Source organism: Syngnathus leptorhynchus, chromosome 2 (genome assembly GCF_054491065.1).
Source record: "Syngnathus leptorhynchus isolate UIUO chromosome 2, UIUO_Slep, whole genome shotgun sequence".
NCBI classification, from domain to species: Eukaryota; Metazoa; Chordata; class Actinopteri; order Syngnathiformes; family Syngnathidae; genus Syngnathus; species Syngnathus leptorhynchus.
Window position 1 is genome coordinate 2,281,346 of NC_141196.1, and position 11,412 is coordinate 2,292,757.

Here is an 11,412-nt window from a genome sequence, read left to right on the forward strand (position 1 = left end):
GTTCAGGTGCTTTGTTGTGTCAGCCAGCCAAACTGGGTCACATAGTTCTGGGATGGATTGTCCTTTTTTTGCCATCAACTCTCCGATTTCCTGCCGAAGGGAGTAGAAGCGCTGAAGTGCACACCCACGACTGAGCCATCTCGCGTCGTTGTGATAGACAACATCTCCGTATTCAGCCTGGATGTTAGTTGGAAAATGTTGAAACTGACTGCGGCACAGGGCTTTGGAGCGAATATAATTGATAGCCTTTACAACCGGTTTCACAACATGATCATATTTGAGATGTTTGGCACATAAAACTTGCTGGTGAATAATACAATGACCTTTTACTGCTTGACCTCTGTTGGGTCTGAATATGATCAGACATTAAATCACATGCTGGAACGAAGAGGAGAAGACAACCAGGATGAGTTTACTCGCGAGGAGAACGATAGAGAAAGGAAGCTCAGTTACAATCTCCACCCGTTCTGAGTTCCTCCTCCACGTGCTCCTCTTTTTAATGTCTTGGTTGCCCTGGTTACAGAGGCGTTGCTACACTAAAGGGAGGGGAGATAGTGGCTGTAGCAACGCTGATTAGCTAAGGAACGTAGTGTAGTGTGATCCAGCACTTTCTCGACCCCCGCATTGGGACTGCAGAGTCTGCTTTCTTCCCCCAACCAGTTGTCCTCTCCATGGGTGGCCGACTCCTCCTCGACTGTGATCAGATAACTTGAAGCACGTTGAATGTCGCTTACCTGTGGAACAATGCAACTAAACCCTCGCTAAGTTTATCTTCTTAGTAAACTAACACAACACATAATAATAATAATAATATCTAACCCTACTTAAACATTTCAACACATATTAAGTAAATGTACGGTAACTGATATACAGTTCCTTAAACGAACATTGAGTAAATATGGGATAACTTTAATGTGACTACTTCAAACTATATATCACCAGTTTTGATCATCTACAATCTATGAATCAAAGCTACAGTTAACTAAAAGGAATGAAGTCCCTTTAAACTGACAAAGAACATTTCGCCTATGCAAAGAAGCTCTGCTCATTGTTAGTGAAGACTTCTTACAAAACAAACACAAAAGTAACATAAGGACAGGAAGGAAACATAAGGCTGACGGGGATCAAAAGACATTCCTTGAACCAAATAGAAAGCATTTAGTTTAAAGGAGAGTCGTAAACTCATAAAGATAAGGCCTCCTGGTCTGGCAGGCCAAGGCTTCCCCCGAGATTATTCCAACAACCTCCTTCTTCGATGACTTTGTTACAGATATGGGTTGATAATCCAGTCCGGTCGCCAGCCATGGCAGGCGCGCCGTCCGTAATAATCCCAGAAACTTTATTCCACGGGAGTTTCACGTCATCTAAGGCCGAGCAAACAGAAACGAATAAATCCGTTCCTCTTGTTTGGTCTTTAAGGCTCTGGAGGTCAAGTAGCTCTTCAGTCACATTCATTTCACTGTCCACTCCTCTCAAAAAAACAAGTAACTGAGCAGTGTCAGATGCGTCCGTGCTTTCGTCGCAAGCTAAGGGAAAAAAGTCAAACTCCTCTCCTCTGGCCACCAACTGTCTCTTGATGTCCGCTGAAACAACTTCAATTCTCCGTGCCACAGTGTTACGAGCCAGGCAAACATTGGCAAACTCTTGCTTCTTCTCCGGGCAGATTTTCTCCACCATTGTCATCACACAGTCTTTGATAAATTCTCCATCAGTCAAAGGTTTGCAGTGCTTAGCAATCAGCGTTGCCACCTCCTAACTCACCTTTGTGGCATTTTCATTTGACTCTCGGGCTCTTGTGAAAAATCGCTGCTGTGAAGTTAAACCAGCTTCCAGCTGCGTTCGTTCCCCGTTAGCTTGTCGTACATGTCGGCATGTTTTGACTGGTAGTGTCTCTTGATATTGTATTCTTTAAAAACAGACACAGTCTCTTGGCAAATTAGGCAGACACAGTTGTTCCGTCATTTCGTGCGTTTTTTATTTTCAGTCGCCATTTTAAAAATTGGCCGGAAAGGGTCACACAGGGTTCACGCAGCCGGTTCGCGCGTACCCTTTTTACAACGGGTTTATTTCCGCATTTAACTCCGCATAGCTGTGATTTGTTTTATTTTTTATCTTTTTACGTTTTAAATATGTTCGAAATATCAATCAATCAATCTTTTTATACCCACATACAGCTCCACAGTGACTTCAGTATGGCACTTTAAAGTGTTCTGGATTGTATTTTATTTGTACTCATTTCCCCCTCCTTTTATGTTTTAAATATGTTCGGAACAAAGACTCATCATCAAGAGTTATGCATTCAAATATTGTCATACGTTCAACTGCTCTGCATTTCAAGTCACAGCCATTAAACAGGGTCAAACCCCCTCCCTTCTTCTTTCTTTGACGAGGGAAAGAACAGAAAACGACAATATAAGACCAAATCATCTATTACTCATAAGGAGTAGTCATTGACTTCTTAAACAGTAAAGATCTCAATAAGGGACCAAGCTTTGCAATCCGCGAAATAAAAAATAAATACAATCTAACTTCTATATCGAAGTAAAAAAATCTAACTTTAACGCAGGTGCTTGACTACAAATATAACGTCTTAAAAAAGGAAGGGCACCATTCTTTCTTTTACATTACAAACTACTTTTGTTGTTTTGGTAAATATATATATTTGATCATTTTTTTAAATGTCGATATTCGGAGACAACATGCAACACACGGTTTATTTATTTATTTATTTATTTATTTATTTATTTATTTATTTATTTATTTATTTATTTATTTATTTATTTATTTATTTATTTATTTATTTATTTATTTATTTATTTATTTATTGCAACATACTGCAGGCAGTCCTGAAAGACGTCATCGCCAGGCTGAACTCCGATTGGCTTACGTGGGAGGTAATTGAAGCGCTACCTGCGCTTCGCTGTTGTTCCGCGTTTGCTCTCTTGTGCAACAACTAGTCGCAACTTTGACAGAATACGCTGCTTGACTAAAATCGAAAAACAACTTGATGTTGAGAATGAATTTACTTGCATTCTTCGTTTTGGCTCTGCAAATACACAGCGTGACGTCTGGTAAGTTGAGCTATTCGGTTGATTCTCCTAAATATTGACGCTCTTGTTTTAGAACTGACGCAGTCATGATTGTTTATTGCTTTCGTTTTCTCTCGTCTGTTGCGTCGGCATTTTAAGTTCTTTCACCTGAACGCTCGTTGTGTCAGAGTTATACGGGAATACATTGCTATAATTTTAAATGTTAAAAATGGCACAAATCAAAGCATAAATAGGCAATGGATGAAATGTGGAAAAGCCTACGCGCAAGAATGAAATGTTGTACATTTGCAATTAATAATGAACATTTCACAGTCATGGCAATAAAGTTGTGGAAAACGTTGTTTTTAAAAAAAAATTATAGCCTCCTGAATCCTATTCCATTATTATTTCGATAAGAGTCATCATGTCTCCGGAAATGATATAAGGGAGTTCTTTTGTTCAGACAAGTGAACATTCTTTTAGATGTTACCTGCAAATGTGAGGAAAACTGGAGACACAGTCCAAACTGTCAGCAGGTAACATCTAAAAGTCTTTCACTTGTCTGAACAAAAGGATTGCCTCATATAATTATTTTTTTTTTTGTGCAAATGAAGGAGAATGACAAAATATTTCTTCTATCAGTGGATGTCAATCACTGCTGAGGGGCATCGAATATCTCGCTTAGGGCGTCACACTGAGATCAAACATATTAACAACTGAAAGAAAAAAACCCAGGCAGGTTGTCAAATTCAAGTTTGACAAGTTGGTGCGGAAGAACGCGTTTGGACAAACATGACATTTCAAGTGCTGCAAAGTTCCAACTGCAGGCAGAATCATTGAAAATATGAAGATTGATTTGATCACGTGTGTCATTTTTGTGTTTGTCTTTCAGTCATTCACACGCTCAATTATTTCTACACGGCCTCTCAAGTTGCAAAGCTCCCCGAGTACTGGGAGGCCGCGTATGTTGACGGCGTTCAGATTCTGCACTTTGACAGCAACCACAGGAAAGCAAAAGCCAAACAAGACTGGGTGGACAAAATCACAGAAGATGATCCGCACTTCTGGGAGAGAGAGACGGCGGGCAGTATTCATGCTGAGCAGGTCTACAAAGTCAACATTGAAATCGCGAAAGAGCGCTTCAACCAAACTGGAGGTTTGTTTACGTCCAACCTTCTGCTCGTCAAATGAGACTTTTTTGGTCACTGCTGGCTTCTCTCTGATCATCGTCCTCACTGAATCTTGTGCGCCATCCTTTCAGGTGTTCACATGTTTCAGGTGATGCACGGCTGTGAATGGAATGATGAGACTGGGGAGGTTGATGGTTGGGAGCACTACAGTTACGATGGAGAAGACTTCATATCATTTGAGCTGAAGACGATGAGCTGGATCGCAGCACATCCGCAAGCTTTCATCACCAAACTCAAGTGGGACCGAGACGACGGGTTAAAACAATACGATAAGAATTACTTCACTGAGGTGTGTCCTTTCCTGTTGAAGAAGCACGTGAGCAACGGGAGGGACTTCCTGACCAGAACCGGTACATTGTCCTCTCACACCTTCTCTGCGTCTTTCAAGCTCACGCACACAATGTGACGCTCTTTCAAGTTGTTTCTTTTCCTCCATGCACGTCCTCCACTCTTCTCTCCATCTTTGCGCGCAGAGCTTCCCACGGTGTCTCTCCTGCAGAAGACTCCTTCCTCTCCAATCACCTGCCACGCCACGGGTTTCTACCCCAGGACGTCGGACCTCTTTTGGAGGAAGGACGGCAAGAAGATTCGCAAGGACAAGGAGATGGGGGAGACCCTCCCCAACCACGACGGAACCTTCCAGACCACCGCCGACCTGAAAGTGGAGCTGACGCCCGCCGAGGAGGGCCGCTACGAATGCGTGTTCAAACTGGAAGGCGTCCGGGAAGAGATGGTCACCAAGCTGGACGCCAGAAGCATCCTGAGCAACGCGCGCATCCAGGGTGAGCCACGCCTCGGACACGGCTGGCTCGGCGTCACGCCGACAGTCGTTCACGTGTCTCGTTTTGTTGCCGTGTGAAGAAGAGGAAGACAGGAAGAAGGCGGTGGCCATCGCTGTCCCGCTGGTGGTCCTGGTTTTGGTGGCAGTGGCGGTGGCGGCGGGGGTGTTCCTCGCCAAGCGTCCCAAAAGACAACAAGGTGAACGACGACACAAATGTTTGCTCCGTTTGTGGCGATTCCTAATCTCCTTTCGTTTCTCTTCCATTTCAGCCAATTACGCTCCAGCTTGTAAGTGAGACGTTTTCCCCTTCCTGTTTTGAAAAAGTGCAAATGCCTTGAATGTTTTTTTTGTTTATGTTCCCTCAGCCAGTGTCTCATCTTCTGAGCAGGATTGAATGAACCCCACTAAGGTTGAAGGGATGTCTTCTTTTTTTTGGGTGCCACGCTTGATTGAATCATTGCGTTCCAACGGAATGAAATATATGGAAATGTTTCATATTTCCAATTGAAATACAACTGATGCACTTTGGTTCGAACTGGGTGTATTTCTAACGCAGTGAGTGTATTTACTTCACTAGTTCCTCCAACATAGCACAAATGATACCCTCATCACAATTTGCTTTTTTGAATTGCTTTTTGCTAAGCGAGCCTACTGATCAGTTTGAAATATATTGTACCTCGCTGTTTCTCTACAAGTTGGACGTGTTTACTCCTGAATTGTTAAGCTAACGTGGGTGTGTGTGTGTGTGTGTGTGTGTGTGTGCGCTGACTACCAAAGCGTGCAGAATGTCGACTGCGGTGCAAAGACAAAATCGTGCGGCGTACCCTCGGCGCTCTTTTCTTGGTCATCTCGCTGCTTTTCAGACTCGCACTACTCAAATCGATACGTTCATTTTAGTATCTCTGTGTGCTAATCATGATTGTTCTCACTTTGGGCTCTAACATGACTCATTCAATGTATTCTTTTCATCTGATTCTGAGGGCTTTTTATTGGTTAATTTGAGCTGAAAGTATTCAATAAATAACGACCGTTTGGATCACAAAGCATCTAGTTATCAAGTTATTGTTGATGATGGATGTCATGAGAAGTGAGGAGAGTTCACAGCAGAACTGCAAATCCTATTTGAGTCAATAGAGGGCGCCACAAGACCGATACAAGGTCCAATAGCGCCACAACAGCTGGGGCAAAATTTACACTCGTCATCCAAAATGAAATTGGAAAGACAGCAAATTGTTTTCAAAAGATTTGCCACAGCGATCGTTTAAGATTAGAGTGTTAGTGAAGTGAACTTCACTTAGTTTTATAGTAGATGGGAATACTTTGCTTTGATTGTTGGAATTTTAAGTTATTACATTTGGGAAAAAAAAGGACACAAAGTGCTGTACACCAGCAGAAATATGCAAACGATGAAATATGGAAAAGCCATCGTACAGTAATCACGTTATACAGGACAGTATGTAATTAATAATTAACATTTCACAATAACGGAAATAAAATGGGATCTAATCTTTCAGAGAAAATCATTATATAGCCTCCTGAATATGATCAAAAGATAATCAGTACTCAAGTTGTTCGAATTGTTTTTATGTTTATTCATTTATTTTTGGCAAATTAAAGAGTGATTTGTAACAAAACTGGCCATAATTGAATCTTTAACCATCATCATCGATTGCGTTTTGCACCGTTTATTAGCATTAGGCCTGGGTTCGGCAACCCAAAATGTTTAAAGAGCCATATTGCCCCCCCCCCCCCCCAAAAAAAAAACATAACTGTCTGGAGCCGCAAAAATCTAAAAGCCTTTTATAATGCTACATAGACGTCACCTTTCATTTTCGTAATGATCTCGGTTTTGTTTTCAAAGTCTGAAAATAGGCACTCTATTTTATGAATGAACCGTCGGCGAATGGTTTTCAGCGCTTTATTATCTCCCGGGCTGCAACAAAATTTGCAGCAGTAGTAGAGTTTGGAGATCCAATCCACTTATTGATATACACCATCTAAAAAACATAAAAAAAAAAAAAACACCAACAACAAAAAAAAACCCTTTTCCATTTTCACGCATTTTTTGCAAATACTCCAGGGAGCCGCTAGGGGCGTGCTAAAGAGCCGCATGCGGCTCCGGAGCCGCGGGTTGCCAACCCCTGCATTAGGCTGTCACAAAGCTATATTCTAAAAACATAACTTTGCTTTGTTTGTCGGGACAGTAAACTTCATCTGGGGCAAAATTCGGAGATAAAGCCAGAGAGGCCTAACTGAGATGTCCAGAGGAGGGAGAGTGAATAGAATAGAAGGAGGCTGAGGACGGAACCACCAGGCAGGAGATCAACACCAAAGAGGAGAGGAGTGAGAAAGAAAGAAAGAAAGAAAGAAAAAAATTATTCTTGTATTGTGTTTTTAATAAGGAAATTAGCGCACTTGCGTCAAGCTAGTGAATTACGTGCAAACATGACACACAAAACAAGACAACATCCATCCATCCATCCATCCATCCATCCATCCATCCATCCATCCATCCATCCATCCATTTTCTGTACGGCTTTATCCACACGGGGGTCACGGGCGTGCTGGAGCCTATCCCAGCTGTCATCGGGCAGCAGGCGGGGGAACCACCTTTCTTCACCCGTATTGATTCATAACTGTATCCCAGATATTGTTCCTGTCAAAAATTCCCTTTATATTCTCACTTCGAGTATCACGGTTGGTTCCTTGAGACCTTGCAGTACAAATGCATAATTTGCTGACTGTCATTCCATCAATCATCAATCTGAGTGTCTGTATATTTTAATCCATCTGGGAAAAAAAAAAAAATCACTTATGACTCAGTCCCTTCTGTTCCTTTGATTAAATCGAAATGATCAAACAAGCTTTCGGCTTTCCTGTTGGAAGTAGCTTCTTGTGGAAGCGCATTCCACCATGTTTGTCTTTTTTTATTGCCTTTCAAGCCTTAGTGTGGTTCGATTGGTCAGCCCAGCTCAATGGCGGCCCTCTGTCTCCAGCATAATTTATTAGTCAGCTGAGGAAGTTTCTTTTTGAAAGGCCTTTTTATTTTCTGGATGCAGTGTACGCCATGTGATTGGGCTGAGGAGGAATTGTATGAACTTGAAAAGAGTAAATATGCCTGGCAAGTTTTTCTTTTTTTCTTTCTTCTGTTCTTTCAATGTGCACTCAAGTCAAGAACACAATGTATTCCGGATGTTTGCTCATTTAGAAGTCCAAAGTCATTGGCTAATATTAACATTCTGCCACTCTCTGCGACTTCAACGATTCTAATGACGCTGGGGATCGCCAAAAACCTTCCCTACCATAAAACAAGAGGTACGTAGTTTGAGTTGTTCGTTGCCGTGCAAACAAAGTTACAAACAAGTCCTTGTCCCCAGGCCAAGCGGAAGCGAAAGGCGTGCGGTTTTTGAATAAACATTTCATGCTAATAGCGTTGGAAATGATCCGAAAAGACAAACATTAGTGCTGATACGCTCACCAAAAAAGTGGATGAGTAGCCTAGATAAGCAATAAGTGACCAGGTGATTGTGACATGCATCTTCCTTCTCGGGAGGCTCGAACTTTGCTCCCGTCTGGCTCATCCAAAGCGGAGTCAACGCGTTACCCGGTCTACCGGTTTATAAGTCATCAGCTGGGGCAGCAATGGGAGGAGAGGGGATGGAAAGATGTAGGCGGGTACTCGGAGGCTGAAGCGCCTGCAGATTTAAACGCAGATGAGAAGACTTCAACTTTTCACCAGCCATGCGGACGGAGGAGAAACGAGCCAGTGACATCGGCCGCGTCCGTGTCGTCGACCGTCTCATGTCGCTGACTGGGGACATGCTGTACTTGGATAAGCACATACAAGGTAGGGAAACCTGCCAAAACGTGGTACGAAGTAGCCAAGTGCAAATTGTTGATGAAGTGGCTTTAATGAGTATGAAGTGGAAAACAAAAGTGCAAAGCTTTGAATGACCAAGAAATGAATCATCATTTGAGGAAAATATATTTCCAAACGGTCTACGTAATCATATCCTGGATGCTGGTATACATTGAAGTAAATATTAGCTGGCCCGTTTACATTGGTGTCGTTGACTCACTCGTTAGCTCCTAGTTGAACCTGTTGGCTCAGTGTTGCCATCGGAAATCCGAGGTGGGTGACTCCGGTCCTCGAGGGGCCGCTACGTTTTATAAGTCTAATTCCTCCGACAAATTGTTGTCCAACTTCTGCAGATCATTCAATCGGCAAATTGGAGGAAGGAGACGGACGTATACATTTTAGACCGGATCTTTTATAGGATAGGACGCACAGCTTTGAAAATTTGCGTCGACATTTATATTTGAACAATTCTGGGAGAACTGGAATGTTTTCGCTGATTCTAATTGATTCTCGGTCATCAAAGCCCAAGCCTTGTTGAACCACACCGAGAAAACTGAAACGATAAAAAAAAAAAAAATTGTCATCTGTTAGTTGTTTACTACTGGGACATTTTTTTATTTTATTTTTTTAGCAATCATCTTCCTGCGTGTAATGTCAGCTGGGTGGCCGAGGGGTATTTAAAAAACAAAAAACAACCGCTCTATTGTCGGTCAAACCGCCTGACAGCGGTGGTTGATTAACTTTCCTAGCCCCCCAATGTCAACAAATATACCCGAGCAGAATTTCATTCCGGGTACGTCTCTATTGAGGAAACAAATATCTGGTTTCTCCATCTCCCACTTTGGATGTCACCAAGCCGAAACGAATTGACAAAGATCTCGAGTCCATTTGTGTTGTCATGTTTCCCCAGACAAGTGGTTTGTGCTGCAGCTGGCCGTGTGGGCCCTGCGAGGGGTGACCCGGGTGATTCTAGCCAACAACCCGCTGAGCGGTGCTGTCATGCTGCTGGCGCTCTACTGGGCCTCCCCCTGGCAAGGTCTGCTGGGAACACTGGGCCTGCTGACCTCCACGCTTGTCGCCGTCATCTTGGGACAGGACAGGTTCAAGCCGCGACCACTGACACTTTGATTGAGAGAGTTTTGCTCATGAAACGTCGTCGTGTGTGCTCGCAGCGCAGAAGTGCGGGGAGGACTCCGCGGCTTCAACGGGATGTTGGTTTCTCTGCTAATAGGAGTGTTCAACAGCGCCGGAGACTGGTACTGGTGGCTGCTGCTGCCTGTCTGTTTGGCTTCGGCCACAAGGTGGAGACACACGCGCACGCGGATGCTCCTTTGAAACGTTGAATTCAATTCAATTAAACGCATGACGAGTTTGAATGAGGCATGGGGTCAAAATGGCCAAATCACTTTTTTTTTTTTTTTTTGGCTCCACCCCCCCTCCTTAGTGTCTTCTTCTTCAGCGGTCTCTCGCCAATTCTGGACCGTTGGGACTTGCCAGTTGCGGTCTTCCCCTTCAACATGGTCATCGTCCTCTACTTCCTGTGCACCGGCCCGGATAACCCCTACTTCCCGCACCGCCTCGCCGTCCCGCCCAACTCGTTGCCGCAGCACAACTTCACGTCACTCAGTGCGGCCCAGGTATCGTTTCCGCTCTTTTCTTTTCTTTTCTTTTCTTTACGTTTTACTTTACGTTTTACTTTACGTTTTACTTTACGCTTTACTTTACGTTTTACTTTTTACTTTTGACTTTACTTTTTACTTTTTACTTTTGACTTGACTTTTGACTTGACTTTTTACTTTACTTTTTACTTTACTTTTTACTTTTCTTCTCTTTACTTTTCTCTCAGATCAGAGAATGCGACTGCACTAACATGCGGTTGGAGATTCCTCAATTTCCATCTCGCTCGCTCGCTCCCTCCCTCCCGTCCTCCCTCCTCTTCGTAGTTGACATTGACGCTCTGTTGCGCACAGGTGTTACAAGGCATCCCCCTCGGTGTGGGCCAGATCTTCGCCTGTGATTCCTTGGGTCCCTCGCTGCTCATCGTGGGCGGACTCTGCCTTTACTCCCCCCTGCTTGCCGTCCACTCTCTGCTAGGCTCGGCAGTTGGAACGCTGGCTGGTGAGTATCAGCTGCCAAAATAGTCAAAGGCGACTTGAGAGCGAAACAGTGCCACCGTGTGGATTGTTCGAGTGCTCACAATCAATTGATGTGCCATGTCCGGTGCAGGCTTATCCATGGCAGTGCGCCACGAGTTCCTATACACTGGTCTATCTGGTTTTAATGGCGCTCTTGGCTGCATGGCTGTGGGAGGACTTTTTTTCACCTTCAACTGGAAGACTCACCTGCTGGCCATCGCTTGTGGTAAGAAGGCCTTGGAACTAACCGTGCGCTAATGTGGCCAAACCTTCTCTTGAGACCTCCGTGCGTTTTGTCCTCCTCAGCGTTCCTCTCTGCTTTCGTCGACATCGCTTTGAGCAATCTGCTGGGAGCTGTAAGTACCGAACAAGTTTTGAAAAGGGTTCCAGCATATTGTACATGAACATATGTGCTGAT

General features: G+C 43.7%; 2 protein-coding genes across 3 annotated transcripts in view; both read left to right on the forward strand.

Annotated features, from left to right (window-relative positions):
• Nucleotides 1–2,882: 2,882 nt before the first annotated feature.
• Nucleotides 2,883–6,736, forward strand: LOC147060050 (zinc-alpha-2-glycoprotein-like). 2 transcript variants are annotated; one of them, XM_085905037.1, is made up of 7 exons: nucleotides 2,883–3,071; nucleotides 3,922–4,185; nucleotides 4,291–4,569; nucleotides 4,693–5,001; nucleotides 5,081–5,197; nucleotides 5,270–5,287; nucleotides 5,366–6,729. In XM_085905037.1, exons 1-7 carry the CDS (start codon nucleotides 3,008–3,010, stop codon nucleotides 5,392–5,394), a joined length of 1,080 nt encoding a protein of 359 aa, XP_085761163.1. In that variant the 5' UTR covers nucleotides 2,883–3,007; the 3' UTR covers nucleotides 5,395–6,729. The 2 variants fall into 2 exon arrangements, with proteins under 2 accessions (XP_085761163.1, XP_085761164.1); XM_085905038.1 differs by having other exon boundaries at nucleotides 2,996–3,071; nucleotides 5,081–5,287; nucleotides 5,366–6,736.
• Nucleotides 6,737–8,706: 1,970 nt separating this feature from the next.
• Nucleotides 8,707–11,412, forward strand: part of LOC147060051 (urea transporter 1) — a 3,610-nt gene continuing 904 nt past the window's right edge. The window contains exons 1-7 of the mRNA XM_085905044.1: nucleotides 8,707–8,847; nucleotides 9,770–9,959; nucleotides 10,032–10,160; nucleotides 10,304–10,496; nucleotides 10,830–10,977; nucleotides 11,086–11,220; nucleotides 11,301–11,350. Of these exons, the coding sequence (XP_085761170.1) occupies nucleotides 8,742–8,847; nucleotides 9,770–9,959; nucleotides 10,032–10,160; nucleotides 10,304–10,496; nucleotides 10,830–10,977; nucleotides 11,086–11,220; nucleotides 11,301–11,350 (951 nt within the window). The 5' untranslated portion in view covers nucleotides 8,707–8,741. The remainder of the gene's footprint in view (nucleotides 8,848–9,769; nucleotides 9,960–10,031; nucleotides 10,161–10,303; nucleotides 10,497–10,829; nucleotides 10,978–11,085; nucleotides 11,221–11,300; nucleotides 11,351–11,412) is intronic.